At 51.6% G+C, this 16418-nt stretch overlaps 1 protein-coding gene across 2 annotated transcripts in view; it reads right to left on the bottom strand.

Moving 5' to 3' along the window:
* Positions 1-16418, bottom strand: part of DLG5 (discs large MAGUK scaffold protein 5) — a 125159-nt gene that overhangs the window by 43016 nt on the left and 65725 nt on the right. For both annotated transcript variants that reach the window (XM_039240520.1, XM_039240521.1), the window contains exons 6-7: positions 6198-6457; positions 4696-5008 (exon numbers count right to left, since the gene is read on the bottom strand). In XM_039240520.1, coding sequence (XP_039096451.1) covers positions 4696-5008; positions 6198-6457 — 573 coding nt within the window. The remainder of the gene's footprint in view (positions 1-4695; positions 5009-6197; positions 6458-16418) is intronic.

Below are 16418 nucleotides of genomic sequence, written 5' to 3'. Positions count from 1 at the left end.
GGGGCTGAGCCCTCAGGAGCTGGACGGAGGGAAACATGGGATCCCAGCCCAACACACCCCTGCTTGCACCTGCACCCCCGGTGACTCCACGTCCCACAGCCGTATTCAAGACACCTAGTGACACTAGGCAGGGTCCGGTCCTAACTCTCGCAGCCCTGCAGAGCAGAGCCTGGACCAGAACCCCAGCCCCTGTGCGTCGCGGCCACGGTCTCCGTGGCCCAGACGGAACGCCTTCCCTGGAGTACTTGCTCCAGGCTCCTCCTCCCTGCCACTCGCATGGCTCACATCGTTCACTGTGTGTCTCCAAAGAGTTTTCCTGTCAAAACATAGTGACACGAGGCCTGACTGCAGTGAAAGGTGCAGACGTCGATCACGATGATTCCCAAGCCCCTGGTTTTTGTGCTCTGGCGCACAAAGTTATTTTTAAATCTGAACATACACCAGTATCTTTGGTGGTGAAGTCCTGCATCTCTCAGTTTGTTTAAAGAGCTGAAATCTGAAGCGTTTGTATCCTGACACCTCCTCAAAGCATTACCTGCTCTGCTACAGTATCAAATCAAACTCCCCGAAACTCTTGTACAGAAAGCTCCCTCTGCATCTCCCTAATCCTTAGAAAACACAGGGAAAACGACAAAGGACACAGTGAGTGTCGACTGCAAGAGGAATCCCCACTTGAGCTCAAGGGCTTTCAGAAGCAAAACACAAACAGCACACAAGAGGCGGGCACTGCCGTCTGTGCCGGAATGCCCACCTGTGCGCAGGAAGAATAAAGAAGCAAACACACCAAGAAGGTCTCTGCTGGCTCCGCAGCTCACCCTCCACAGGAGCTGGACATGCAGCCCCTCTAAGACACCTTCAAAAGGATCCGGAAAGTTTCGGACAACAGACGAGGATGAGGGCAATGAAGGAAAGTACACGGCGTCAGCTCACGATCACCCCTCCTCTCTCTTAGACACAGGAGGAGCCGGAAAAGAGTCTGCACACAAAGTACTCCTTAACCCGAGTGACACGCCAGCTGGCGTGCTCTTGCTCAGACCTCACATTCCCCAACGTCGGCGCAAAGTACTTCGGTTCTGATTTTTTCCCACTTTTGTGCAGTGTTGGGCATTTGTTCAGTCTGCTGTTTTTTGAAAACTGATTATTGCAATTAAAGACGTCAAGAACATACTGTAATGAGTAATAGCTTTAATGCTACCACCTATTTAAACTTACACTTCACTCGCTGTTTTATGACACCTTAATATAGTTTTATGTAAGAAACGTGTTTCTTTCCTGAGGTGAGACACGGGAGGCCCGCCCCACGTGTCAGGCAGCTCCCGCCCTCTCCCCCACTGGTCATCTCCAAAATGAATTTGCTCCCAAAACACCGTTTCTGTGTGAGAAACACAAGAGGCACAAGACTTGGTTTTACTGAGGGGGAGGACAGTGAGGTGTCTTAAAGGCACAGTAGAACTGGGAGCGGAGGACCCTTCGTCTGATCCCCTGCTGAGATGGAGGAGGGTGCTCAGGGCCCAGGAAGTGGCTGGTCCCGGGTCATGCCCGTCCCCGAGGAGCCGAGCTCCAACCCCTGGTCTCCCGTGCTTGCTCCGGGGCTTCCAGCCTTGCCCCGTGCTACCGGCCAGTGCCAGGCCTTACCCCGCAACAGCACCCCCAACCCCTCCTTCATCCGCCCTGGGGGAGCACAGGACCACAGGCTCGGGAAGAGAGGGACTGGCTTTCACGAGACCCTCACCGCACCCCGGCACAGAGCCAACAAGAAAGGCCCCGCAGAGGCTGAGCAGGCCCCAGGGAGAGGGCAGTGCTCCCTGAGCAGACGGCTCGCCCTGAGCACGCTGGTCTCCTTGACGTGGACAAATGTGCCGGCCTCTAAGTTCCTGGAAGGCCCTCCTGTCCCCCACTTGTCCTCCGTGTCCGACAGTACGCACCCCCACACGCTGCTCCCACCCTGTCCCCCACACTGAGCGCAGCTCCACCGCACCACAAGTCAGAGGTACAGCAGGAAGGCAGGGACACGGAAGCCACTGCCAGACTGAGCGACCAAGCTGGCCTCTCTGTGGGACAGGAGCTCTGCCACAGAGGCCCACAGCGGCCCAGCGGCAGGGACCGGCTGCCCCAGGCGGTCCCCCCCCATCCTGAGGGCAGTGAGCCTTCACTGGACCTGGGCAGCCAGTGGCCAGAGGCTGGGGCAGCAGCCCTAGAGAGGGAGGCCCCGTGGACACAGCCATTCTGGGAGGGGGAGGCCACAGAGAGGGCAGCATCCAGAGCCAGGCAAAGACACTAACAGGCCCCCCGAAGCCCTGTTTTCAGCACAATGCACTCCAGAGAAGAGGGTGGAACAGGGGGGAGAAGGAGGTGAGAGGGGAAAAGGGTCAGAGAAGAGGAGGAACAAAGAGACGGAAAGAGTGTAGAGAACACGCCGTCGGTCAGAGAGAAAAGGAACCCCTTCCTCGGCTGAGCACAAGGAAGACGGCTCTGAGATCAGGGAGGCAGCCTGGCTGGAAGGCCGACCTCAGCTGACCCAGCCACGAGGCGGCCGCCAGACAGAGATGCGGTCAATCCCACGGGGCCTCGTCAGGCCACGGGGGAGATAAGACCTTCCCAACAGCCTCCCAGGGCCACAGACCTGGCCTCCCCTGGCCAGGTGGGGAGTGGTCTTGTCTGGGAAGCCAGACAAACTGGGGAAGGAGCGGAGCGCTTCAGCTCCGGGAGCCGCCTGGGCGGGAGCAGGGCTGCTCCTGTCCGGCCGGCTGACTCGGAACAGTGCCTAGAAAAGATTCCTGCCTCAGCTGACAGGCACACTTGACAGCCAGCCAATGCCCCCTGCGAAGGCCCAGAAACCGGGCTCCAGGCCGAAGGGCACACGGAGAGCTGGGAGCGAGGGGTGGGGGGGACGACAGACCGCCACCGGCCGCGGGCACCGCGGGAAGCAGGGAGCTCTCGCACTCCCCTCCAGAAGCGCCATCAGCCCTGAACCTCAAAAACCCCTCGAGGGGGCTGCTGTCCTACCAGCTCCCAGGCGTTTTACACATTCTCCCCGACCTTTCCGTTCAGTGACCGACAAGTCGCCTCCAAAGTTTCCTTCTTCTCCGGAGTGTCTTCCTTATTTAACACGCACGTTTCCCCCAACAGGCAAGCTCTCAGATACCGGAAGGAGAACACGAGGGATGGTTTCTCTGGGACAGCGCCCAAGTCCTGATACATTATCTGTGCTCATTAAAAACTCCTTCAGTGGGTCTTGTAAACATTTCATCAAGTAGGTATTCCTTTTCATGAGGTTTTGGTCGTCAGGGTCTGGAGAAGTCTCACTCCCCTCGTATGAAATCGTGCCCATCTGGCCCACCTCTGCCTATGAAAACAACTACATAGTGCTTACTCTAATCCCAACAGGCAGGCATAATAATCACCTTAACCATAAAATACACACGCAAATCATTCCTACTTTATGGGGCACTAATCTAAGTGTGTTTTCCACATGCAACCACTGGACCATCACAGCCACCCTGTGAGGCACAGCTATTGTCTCCATTTTGTAGATGAGGAAACTGAGGCCCAGAGAGGCAGGAGGTCCTGTGACTGAGAAGTGCTCCTCTCCAAGCACAGGGCCTTTGTCCCTTACACTCCCACAGTCCCTAGCGCCGTCCGGGCCTACGGAGGCATCACTGTCTGCAGAGACACGCCCGGGCCTTGACTGCCCCTCAGGCATCAGCCCGGCCTCGGGCTCAGTCTGGAGGACTCTGGGTCCAACAATCTAATACATGCTGCCCCCTGCCTACTTGCCCGACCTTTAACACCTTGCGTTTCTCCTCTCACAGGCCAGTCTTAAAGGCAGCATTCTAACAGCCGTGCGGAGCAAGTAGAACGGAGAGGCAGGAACGGAGAACTATTGCGATGGGGGAAAGTCCACCGTGATCCATGTCCACAGCTCTAAGCAGACCAACCGACAGGGAATCTCAAATAGGAGGAGCCCCCAGTCCACACAAGCCCCAGAAGCGCACAGCTGAACCTGAGGGGAAGATGTGTTAGCAGCAAGGCCGAGGTGGCTCAGGTAGGAAAGATGTAGAGACTCCTTGCTGATCACTCAGGAGTCAAGCTTACAGGCCCAGTTCTGCCGCTACTCAACCCCCAGCCACTGAGCCTGGAGGCCATGTGCCCCAGGGAGCAAGGCTTTGGAAGAGCCTTGGGCTCAGCCTAGTATAACACCTTCCCAGCAGGAGTCCAGCCCGGGCCATCCCTTTAAAGAGCAGACTCCTTAGATGTTGAGGGGAAAATATCCCTGAGGGTGCTCTCCTGAATTCTCAAGGCCAAAGGTACCGTGGCTTTGAGCTCTTGTCCTTGGGATCTTGCTTCTCGATGAGCAAATCGTTGAGATACACCCTGACTGTCAACACAAGGCTGACCTACAATCACCTAAACCAGGGTTTGGGTGTGAGCCTGTCTTTGAGCAGAGCACGGCTTGTCATGCCGGTCCCCGAGGCCCGGACCACAGCTGGGCTTCCCTTTGCAAGCCCTGCGGCTTAGCTGAGCCAGGCCCCAAGTGTGAGCTCAGTGGCTCCCCAGGCAGCACTCAAGAACCCAGCCGGCCCGCACACCTAGCATGAGGAGCCCTTAGCTGTCGCTCAGGAAGAGGCTATGGACACCGGGCAGCCATGGCTCTGCCCTCCCAGGGGCCGGGTGGCCGGCTGCCCCAACACCCACCTGTCGCAGTGCCTCCATCTCCTCGCTGGCCGCCTTCTTCTCGGACGTGCTGCTCTTGAGCTTGGACTCGGCCAGCTCCACCTCGGTCTGCAGCTTGTCCAGCTCAGAGATGACCTGGTCGCGCTCGCTCATGATGAGCTTGTACTCGCTGTACACGGCGTCCCGCTCCTCCTTGTACTTCTCTGACTCCTTGGCCATTTTTAATTGCATGGTCCTCAGCTCGGTCATCTCCGACTGCAGCAGCTCCATCTCCCACTGCAGGTCCTTGTTCTGGGCCGTGGCCTTGTTCAGCTCATGGTGGATGGCCTCAAACCTGGGGGAGAGAGGCAGCTGTGACGCGGGGGGGTGGGGACCTGCCTGGGCAGCCCTGCTGTACTGGACAGTCAAGCATGAAGTTTCAAGTGAGGTCATCCACACCTCCAACAGAGCAAAGTCACGGAGCGCCAGTGCCCCCGGACCTGGAATTTTTCTCAGCCTTTTACAAATACCAGAAATTGATCTGAGGACTTTATGCCCTCTGCTCTAGTAGAAATAACAGTGTATTTCTTCCACAGTCAAGCCACATTATTTAAAAAAAAATAAATAAAAGCAAAACGATGCTAGAGTCGTAGCATATGAGAGATAAGTGACCTTAATGATCGTTTAGTCTGACAGCCTATTTTCCATTTACAGACGGTAAGGCTTGGCGTGGGTGACGGGAGCGAGAACACAGCTCAGTCCTTCCACATAGACAACCCTGCAAATCAGAGCCTGCAGCTCTACGGAAGCACTTCTGAAAGCATGTTCCTTACAAGGAGAATCCTTCATGAAGTGCCACCAAAAAAAAAGTGTGTTTGGCAATGGCTTACATTGGTAAACACTGTGTCCCCCTCCTGGAGAGGCTAGTACAGAGTACCAGAGTGAAGGCTCTGAGAAGTCCTGCAGTATAGACACACCTGTCCAAGTATAACCTGGCAACTCCTACTAATCTTTTTTACATCCAGAGAACAGCATGCATAGGACACCAGTGAACCGTCCAGAGAACTGGCGTTCTGCAGGAATGGACCTTGTGAAACAGTGTTTGAGGGCAAGGCTCACTTCACTACAGATTATATACCTTTAAAAAGTGAACTTTTAGAAGAAACTGTGCCAAGGACGATTAACTCTCCTACTTGCTGGGTGGATGGGCGACACAGAAGGGAGAGGCTTGTGGGGAGACCTAAGAAACAAGGCGGTTGGAACACACCAGAGCTGTTCAGATGCAGGAAGGAGTGCAATTCCCACGACGCACTGAGTGCCAACAGGATGTTTCCAAAATATTCCAAAAAAATTTTTTTTTCAAATGAAAAGGCACAGTCACTTGTGTCCCCTCCCCCTTTTGTTTTTTTACTCCTTGGAAATGGCTGGGAGCCTTGCAGACAATAGTAAGCCCACAAAGGAGAGTGGTCTCAAGGCAAAGAAGACCCACCTGGCCCCCGGGCCGTTCTCTGGGCGTGGGAGACGGACAGGCAGGCAACTCTTACCTCCTCAGGGAGAGGGCACACTGGTGCTGCAGCTGGATGGCCGTGTCCCTCTGCTGAGTCAGCATCTCCGTCTGCTTCAGCAGACGCTGGTTCTCTTCCTCCAGCTGCTCCAGGCGGCTCAGGTCGGAGTTGTGGATGGCAACTTTCTCTCTGTACCTCTTCCGCAGGGCATCGTAGTCCTTCTTGACCACCTCCAGCTTGTCCATGGCCGTGTCATACAGCTTATTGAGAATCTCTGACGATCCTTTGTGCTTCAACACCTGGGGACCGGAGAGTCACACTTACCAAGGGCCTGAGGACAGGAGGAAGGACAGACTCACCACTGTCCTCCATCTGGGGGTATCTCTGCCGACAAAGGAGGGGGGGGCCACACCTTCTGGCATTTGGGAGGCTCCAGATGGGACTCCATAGGCCTCACAGTCACACTGGCCAATTCGCTCACTCACAAATATCTCCTAAGTGTGAGAAAAAGGAGTGACTGCTGCCGGCCCGAGACATCTATGCTTAGAGAGGCCTGCTTACAAGCTGACCGCTGGCTGGCCGCTGGGAACCCGAACGGCAAGCAGTTTCCTGCACTCATGTAAAACGTTCCTCAAGTGAGAAGAGGGGCTCCCGATGCCTCGACTGGGCAGACTGTGGCTGAAGCTGAGCACACGTGTTCTTCTGGGAGTCCAGAATTTCCGTACAGGCTCTGCAGAGGGCACTGTGTGGCCAGGCCCCAGTAAAACCCCCGGGCAGGGAGTAGGTCACAATTCAGTGATAGGAGAATTAAGTGAGTCCCATGTGACACCGCAGGGGAGGACTCTCGGAAACCCACACCCGCACGTGGGCTCCTCTGGACTTCGCCCCATGCGCCTCTTCCCTTTGTTGATTTCGCTTTAGATCCTTTCGCTGAAATAAGTCTTTAGCCCTCATGTGTTTATATGCTGAGTCTTGTAAGTCGACCCAGCAAATCATCAAACCTGGGGGAGATGTTGATGACCCCCCAGTACAGGTATCTAATATATTCTAGATGCTGGTGATGCTGGAAAGGTCACGTAAAGACTGTGGGCTGGGGACCTTTTACTGCCATGGGAGAATACAAACACACAGACAGAGACAGGTAGGTAGACAGGTAGGGAGAGATAAAAACAATAAATAAAATAACTTTAGAGCATAATCAGGGCTACTGAGAAATCACTGAGGGGCTAAGGCTTAAGGAGGCCTCTCTAAGAACATGGCTTCTAAGCTTGGATGCAAATCAAGAGCAGCAGCTAGAGCACAGAGAGGTGACCAAGTGCAAAGGCCCTGAGGCAGGGACCACCACACGTGTTCTAGGCACAAAGACAAGCACCCAGTCAGAACCCCATGAACAAGGCTGAAGTGAAATGAGGCTGCAGAAGTGGGCCTAGCTCCGAAGCTCACAGCAAGCAAAAACTGTACCCTGAGTGAGATGGGGACCATGCAAGGGTTTTGAGCAAAAGAATGTTCTACTCTGAATCACAGGTACTGAAGTTCACTTGAGGTGCTGCTCTAAAGAATAAAAAGCAAGATGAGTTCACTGGTCACCGGGGGCCTTCTAACTTCTGCCAAGCACCTCAGGGGATCTGAGCCCTTGGGGGGTGTCACTCCACATCTCTAGATTTCGGCTTTCTTACTCCTCAAATGACAGCATTCAACCAGAAAACTGGCTTAACCCTTCCAACTGCAGCCCGCCAGGTACCATCTGCTTATTTAGTGCGGACCCACAGTTATCAGATTTTTGCAGTGCTGAGAACCATAAGCTGGGAGTGTGGAACACTCCCTTGGAAGGGAGGGTGCACCCTCAATAAATACAATAAATAAGAGCCAGAAGTCAGAATCGCAGAGACGAGAAGAGTTAAGTCTCTTCCTCTAAGACGTAAGCACTAGCTCCCAGAATCACAGACACCAGAGAGGAAGGACGCCCCGCAAATCTGACCAGTCAGGGCGGGTCTTGTTCCATTTTTCTGCTCGTTTTCTTTCTTTCTTTTGTTCTTCTTTTAAGCAAAAACTCTTTCCTTCAGAGGAAATCTTACAAGGCAAGGACACTGAAATAAAACTCATTTTAAAAAAGCAACAATGGGGCTTCAGCTCAGGTCGTTATCTCACGGTTCATGGGTTCGAGCCCCGAGTCGGGGTCTGTGCTGACAGCTCAGAGCCTGAAGCGTGCTTCGGATTCTGTGTCTCCCTCGCTCTCTGCCCCTCCCCCACTCACTCACGTGCACTCTCTCACTCTCTCTCTCAAAAATAAACATTAAAAAATTAAAATAAAAAGCACTAACAGATTCCTTGGCAGTTAAAATCTTCACTGTTTTGGGGCGCCTGGGTGGCTTAGTCGGTTAAGCGTCCGACTTTCGCTTAGGTCATGATCTCGCGGTTCGTGGGTTCAAGCCCCGCGTCGGGCTCTGTGCTGACTGCCAGCTCAGAGCCTGGAGCCTGTTTCAGAGTCTGTGTCTCCCTCTCTCTCTGACCCTCCCCTGCTCACGCTGTCTCTCTCTCTCTCTCTCTCCTAGAAATAAATAAAACATTAAAAAAAAAAAATCTTCACTGTTTTGTAAAAATGCTTCACTGTGGCGGATGACAGCCGCACACTTAGAACCAGTCAGAAAATCCCCAGGCTCACTCTACTGTCTCAAGTCTTTTTTGTGAAAAAATCAATAGAATATCTTCCAAACATACAGAGAAGCAGAGCACCTAATATCACACGATTTTAACATACTCACCACCCAGCTGTAATCCTGCTATCTTGTCACCTGTCTCCAAGTGCTCTCCAAAAAAATAAAGCATGTCAGGGGCTGCTAAATCCCCACTGCATCCTTCCTCTATCCAGCAGCCCTCCTTCCCCTCCTGAATCAATCACTGACCTAAATTTGCTGCCACCCATCTCCATGCACAATACTTCACTCGTTTTCCCTACGTATTCATAAAAACTTCTAATGGTCTCATACCACGTGTTCTCCTTTCTATTTAATGTTGCTTTTTCAGATGCGGTCAAGCAAAGTGGGTGGGATTTCACTACATGAACACATCACACGTTCTTTGCCTGTTTGATGGACCTTTACATGGTCTCCGTTAACAGTCTTCATCATTTTCTTACATTTTTAACTGTCCATTTCCGTAGTGTTATGTATATCCACACCGTTGCGTGACCCGCCTCCAGAACGTTTTCATCTTGCAAAACTGAAATTCAATCCCCATTAAACAACAGCTCCCCACCCAGTCCTCTCTTCCTGTGGCCCCAGCAGCCTCCTTCTGTATTTTGTCTCTCTGAATCTGATGATTCTAAGTACCTCTGGAATCATGCAGTATTTATCTTCTTGTGACAGACTTACTTCCTCTAGCAGAATGGCTTCCAGGTTCATCCATGCTGTAGTATGTGGCAGAGATTCCTTCCTTTTTAAAGATGGATAATATTTCAGGGTATATATTATTGCATTTTGTTTTTCCACTCATTTGTCAAAGGACACTTGGGTTGTTTCTACCTCTAGGCTATTGGGAAAGTCAGATTTTTTTATAGTATTGCTATTTTCGTAGACAAATAAGAACTCTTTTAACCTGTATCCCCAATTACTGGAAAGACAGAGCAATTCCCCTTATGACTCCTGTTTACTGACTATACACATCTTCTCGTCTACAAATTGCCCGTCCATATCCTTGATTTTCCTTCCTCCCTCCTTCCCCACCTACCCCTTTCTCTCTTCTTCTTGTGGGACTTGTTTTTAAATTCCAGATGCTAATCCTTTCCCAGTTATATTTATTACAAAATCTTCTCTGAGTATATGGCTTATGTTATGGCCATAGTTGCCCACTTTGATAGAGTAAAATCTAGCAATCATTTCCTTTACAGTTTGGGCTTTGGTTGTTTTATTGAAGAAGCTCCTTCCTACCCTGAGATCGTCAAGAGACTCTCCAATTATTTTTTTCTAAAAAGTTTTAGTTTCACTTTTCACATTTAAATCTTTCAACTACTTGGAATATTTTTTTCCTGTACATTGTGAGATGGGGATATAACATTACTCCTTTCTATAAACCATCAATAAGAACTGAGCCCCTGAGTCCAGGACAAACTGAGGATACCTGAACGCACCCAGGTGCAGCCAGTGAGGACTGGAGGACACCAAGCACATCGCCCAAAGCAGTGCCCACAACTGAGGGGTGAGAAAAACGTCTTCAAGGACTCATGTCCACACACGCCCAGGATACAAAGAGTGAATGGAGAGTTCTGACTTCTGGGTCAATCAATGTCTCCACCAGTGTCTGGAAAAGGTCCAGCTTCTAGACTGGAGTGTCCTGACTCGTGGACAGTACCTCAAACATTCCAATTAAAAATCACTTCAAATGTTTTATTCTCTAAACATTCTCTCAGCCAGATGAGAACCCCACGGGCTCTAAATGCACCGAGTGGTTTCTGCAGAACAAAGGCACTGCTGCCATTCCCGGGCCTTCCCACAAGGTGGCAGCCCTGGGCAAACCAGCCGCACACTCCTGCAGCTGCCTCATCCTCCAAGCTTCCTCAGGAAACCAGCTAGTTCTAAAGGCAGCCCTGGAATGGCACAAAGACCTCACTTTGGGACTTGGTATCTTCACCGGTACACAGCAGAATCTGGAGTCTACACTGTGGCTTGGCCTTTCTTCCTTGGGCAATCATCCCCCAAATGCCCCAACCGTAAGGGGTTTGGATTAGAACCTGTATGACAGTCCAGCACAATGAACTGACTGCCAGGATGGGTCACAGGCTCCCAGAGACAGCATCAGGCAGGCAAAACCCCAGGGCAGACCCAGGAATCCTTTCTGATGCTCTCTCCAGCTCGAAGAGCATTATGGGATCCAGCCTGTCTTGTTTCAGCCGTGGCCCTGCACACAGGTGTACACTGCACGGGACCGGATCTTGCTTATCATGAGCTGGAACCCACCTTCTTTGACTTCCCTCTCGTTCTTGTTCTAGCCCTAGTCATGTAAAATGATTCCATTCCCAATGGACAGCATCCAGATGCTCAAAGAGGCTCACGGGCCCCCAAATACTTCTCAACTTCCCTCTACAAACAGAAGTTTTCCAAACTGAAGAAGTTAGGAAAAATCATGGCCACAGCGAACTCCAGAGACTTTGAAAAGCCATCCTATCTATTAGTATAGAATTTTTCCTTTTTATAATCAGAAGACCACCGTCTTATTAGATAGTCTGACCCGCGTGCACACTTGCACACACACCATGTTTAGCTTCCAAGCAAGACTAATGGAATTCCGCATGAGAGAGAATTTTAAATTTGGCCCAACATTCTATTTTTGGCAGGGGAGGGTCAGAGAGAGAGAGAGTCACAGACTGAAACAGGCTCCAGGCTCTGAGCTGGCAGTCAGCACAAAGCCTGACGCGGGGCTCGAATCCACTAACCGCGAGATCATGACCTAAGCGAAAGTCAGACGCTTAACCGACTAAGCCACCCAGGTGCCCCCGGCCCAACATTCTAAAATGAGACAGGCAGGAAACTTCCCGTCTGAGGCAGGCAGAAGTCTTTAGAGAGGTCTCCCCCAGCTCGTGAGGATGGGGAGGAAGTGGCCCGGGGGAGGCACGTAGCCAGGGTCTGGTTCCATCCCCGCAGCAGGACCGGCAGGTGGGCTGTGCCCCCCCAGGGAGGCCAACGAGAGAATGGCCCTCCACCCTACACTGCTCAGAAACAGAAGTCTCACTGGGCTCTGTGAGGAACGCCCTTCAGAAACGAAGAAATACCCCTTTCCTGGGATAGCTGAGAAGAGAAGTCAACTTTCAGGAATCACCAAAAGCTGATGGGGAAGTGACTTCGCTGCTGTTTGCAGTTTGTTCTTTTGTAACCAAAGAATATGCATCACCGCAGTAAAGAAAGAAGAGGTTGCTCCCCCAACCAAGGCTTGGCAACCTCTGCCCGGGATCTCTTGGGCAACCGAGAAGAATCCAGATGGCGCATTCTGACCGCGGCACCTGGAGACGGACCTGCCAGGCTGCGGGGCTCCCCGACACACAGGCATGCGGACACAGGCATGCGAACACACGTACGCGCACAGGCAGAGTGGGAGAGGGCCCGGGCCCAGGGCCCCGGCCCGTGCCGCCCCTCCTAGCCAGGACTGCCTCATTTCCTCGGAGATAAATCATGCAGAGGGCTGGGGAGCCCCACAAATCCCTCAAGCAAACACGCAAGTCAAACAGCACCATTTACCCTGCAAGGGCCTCTTCAAGTTAACAAGGCGTGGGAGGAGCCGGGCAACAAAACCAGCCTTGTCCAGGAAGGCCAACCTTTGCCCCCGGGCCCTGTGGGGAGGAAACCTGTGGCCACCCCCGTGTCCCTTGCTCCCCCACTTCCTCTGCTGCTGGCCTACCCAAGAACGAGCTTCACCTCAGTCCTGGTGAAGGTGAGGCGCCCCAGGTTGAGGACAGCAGGTTGCCTGGCAGTTCAGAGATGTACCCTCATCCCCACCCCCACGGCAACAAGTCTCCTTTCCTGGTGGGGTCCCAAGGTGGCACTTGCCAAGGGACACCAGTACAGCTGAACAGAACTGGGGAAACATACTGACCATTGTAATAAACTGCCCCCTCCCCCCCATGCCCCACAAGGGTCACAGCTGTAGGAAAGGACAGGAGAAAAAGACATGGGCTGCAGGGGTCAGGGAGAAAATCTTCCCATGTCATCTGTGGGAAGAACAGGAAAGGGGAGGAAGGAAAAGAATAATCTCAGTCCGGATGTTTGTTCAAGCTATAAAAGTCCTCAGGAAAGTCAGAGAACAGGAGGCAATGAAACTTTATGCCTCATGAGGGCAGACATTTTTTTTATGACAAGGTGGTAACTGGAGTCTTTTTTCGAGATGTAATTCATATACTGTACAATTCACCCTTTAAAGTGCACAAGTCAGTGGAGCTGGGGTTATTTACAAGGTCGTAAACCCACAATGTTGTGCAGTAACTACCACTGTGTAATTCCAGAACACTGTCATCCCCCCAAAAGGAAACCCAGGCCCGTCAGCACTCATCCTCACTCCTCCCAACCCCCTGGCCCAGGCAACCCTTCCTCTACGATCAGTCCCTGCGGGGTCCCCTGTCCCGGACATCTCATATAAATGAAATCATACACTGTGGTCTTTTTGTGACTGGCCTCGTTCACTTAGCACCATGTTTTCAAGGTTCATCCACAGAGTAGCAGGTATCAGTACGTCATCCATTGTTAGGCCAAATAACATTCCATTGTAGAGAATACACCGTGCTTTATTTACCCATTCATCAGCCGACGGACATCCGGACTGTTTCCACCTCTTGGCTGCTCTGAATGGTGCCGCTGTGAACGTTCCCATTACAGGTTTTTGTGTCAACATGAGTTTTCAATTCTCTTGGGGATATACCTTGAGGTGGACTTGCTGGGCCATGTGGGGACTGTATGTTTAACACTTTGAGGAGCTGCCAAGCTGACTGCAAAAGTGACTGGCCCATATTACATCCCGCCCAGCCGTGGACGCGGCCTATGGCCACTACTCCCATGTGACAACCCGCCCAGCCGTGGACGCGGCCTGTGGCCACTACTCCCGTGTGACATCCCGCCCAACCGTGGACGCGGTCTGTGGCCACTACTCCACAGCCACCATCAAAGCAGACTGCCATCCAGTGCTGATGGGCCCAGAACAAAAGCGATAATAACAGCAAGCATTTATGCAGTGGTTCCCACACGCAGGCACTCAGTGCTCCCGCTTCCAATGCAACATCCTCTAACCTCCAGGACGGACGACCACAGATCAGATCTGCCACCCTGAACGAGTCCCACTCTGCCACCTTCCAGAAAGACTACAGGGCTTCCCCTCAGTCTAAGATGAAACCAGCAGCACGTCTGAAATGAGAAATCGCTCAAAGAAAAATAAAATCCAAACTAAACCCAAGGTGGAAGGTAACTGAGCCAGATTTAGAGGAGGGAAGAAAAGTGTCCACAAATAAATGAGCCAGGGGACAGTGGGGTGGAGGCAGACAGGGAGGGACGGCCTGCCCGCAGACTGGGCGCCCAGCACTCCCAGCCCCGGGGCAGAGCAGGCGCACAAATCCTCAGCTGGGCTATCATCCCTGCATCTTGCTGTGGTTTCACACTGCTGTAAGAGGGAGCCAGCGAAAACAGAAAGGGGGACAAACCTAGGGTGCTGTGGTATTGGATTGTAACTGGGAGTGTGAGTTTTCCAATATGTGTATTATATATTGAATATACAGATATATAAGAGGGACGGGGAGAGAGAGACATGGAAATGGAGATGTAAATGGGGTGGGGGTTTGGGGTACTCAGATATTCCCTACCCGGACCACTGAGAGGACCTGGAGCAGCGATACCCAGCAGCACCTACCAACACTATACCCAGTAGCTACATACACACCCAGCATTCAGACTTTGGTTCTAAGTACCGTCTATTAAAAGGAATGAGGACTCCTTGGAGAAATGGCTGATTCGCAAGGCAAGGGCAGGAAATAAAATGAGCCTGGGACATTTTCTTGTGCCAGAAAACACAAGAAAAGTGATCAAAGAGTGAGAAGGACCCATCAAAAAGAGAAGCAGTCCCTAAAGAGGCTCCCACCGGCCACAATGAATCCCAGCCCACTGAATAAAATGGAATCAGGAGTCCACACAGAGACGGGCAGACAGGCAGGCAAGGGGAAAACAGACAACTCTGTAGGAGAGAAGCCTGGAGAGGGCACCTTCATTTAGTGATCAAAGGAAACGTCACCGGCAACGGGCCCTATCCAGCCAAGTCCCAGTCTCTAAGACACAGGGGAAGGGTATCCGCGTCACTTCTGTGGCAGTCCCAAGATGCACAAATGGAATCCAACCAGAGGCTGGACAAATCCAGCTGAAGGGACATGCTACAAAGTAACTGGCCTATAATCTTCTAAAGCATCACAGTCATGTAGGCCAAAGCCCGAGGAGCCCTTCCAGATTGAAGGAGACCAAAGAGACATGACAACTAAATGTACTGCTTTGCTCTGGACTGGATACTTTTCCTATTAAAGACTCTATTTATACAATGGGGAAAATTCAAATGGGGGCTGATGATTAGATGGTATTAGGCATCAATGTTAACTTCCTGACGTTCATGTTTTATTATTGTTATGTAGAAGAACACCCTTGTTCATAAAAAGCACACAGGATGACAGTTTGTTCTGGAATGATAAGGGGAAAAAATTCTTTGTGCTGTACTTGCAACTCTTCTGTAAGTTTGTGACAGTTCCACAATTTAAAAAACTTTAACCTTAAATGAAAAAAACAGCAAGGAAGAGAAGGTCATGCTAAATTATCAGATGAGTTCAGATCATCCTATATGAGCTTTGTGTCAAGCAAGCCCCAAGCATCCTGCTTTAACTCCAGGGGTCGTAAATGCTTTTGATGGGGATAGGCGTTCTGTGGCTGAGCTCAGAGGACATTCTGCCACTCGCTGGGACTGCCTTCCAACCCCAAACATGCAATCACCGATGGACACAGAACATGGCCTCGGCTCCTGCCATAAAACCGAGCAATTCCAGTCTCCAGTCCATAGCTACAAGACAAGAACTGACCAGCATCACTCACAGCAAGTCAGTTTTCTGATTGACTGGCCCACCCTTCATGCCTTTGCTCATGTGGAATAAGAGCTGAGCAAAGCAAAAAAAAGAACTTGGAATTCAAGCCAGCAACAAAGGAAGAGGCCACATTCCCACCAAAAAATAACAACAATAACTACTCCATCTCATATCTGCATGGGGCTTCAATATTTCCAAGCTTCTCTCCATCTGTAATCTCACACGATCCATATAAAGGAAGGAAGCTACAGACCCCTAAGTCCCTAAGTCAAATTCCTATTACACAATGGACAGCACTGCACATCACCTCTTCCTTGAGAGCCCTTGCAACACTGACGGTGATACATAGATGTATGCCATTATTTGACTAGCATTAGTCTCCCCCATTAGACTGCAAAGGTCAACAGAGCAAGGGTAGAGCATCTGCTCAGATATCCCAGTGCTTCACACTAGGCAGACACAACAAAAATACTTGCTGAATGACCACAAGGATACATGGGAGAGTGGATGGATGGATAGCATGTGGGTGGGTAAATGGGTGGAAGAATGGAAGGGGGTAGAAGAATGGATGATGAGTGGGTGGATGGGGGGTTGGGAAGGTAAGGGATGAGTAGAAGGATGTGATGAGTGAAAGGATGGATGGGAGGTGGGGGGATGGATGGGAGGTGGGGGGA

This window comes from Hyaena hyaena, unplaced genomic scaffold (assembly GCF_003009895.1).
Source record: "Hyaena hyaena isolate Hyena2069 unplaced genomic scaffold, ASM300989v1 scaffold_176, whole genome shotgun sequence".
Classification (NCBI taxonomy): domain Eukaryota; kingdom Metazoa; phylum Chordata; class Mammalia; order Carnivora; family Hyaenidae; genus Hyaena; species Hyaena hyaena.
The sequence above is the reverse complement of the archived record's forward strand: the minus strand, read 5'-3'. Positions and strand labels throughout refer to the sequence as shown.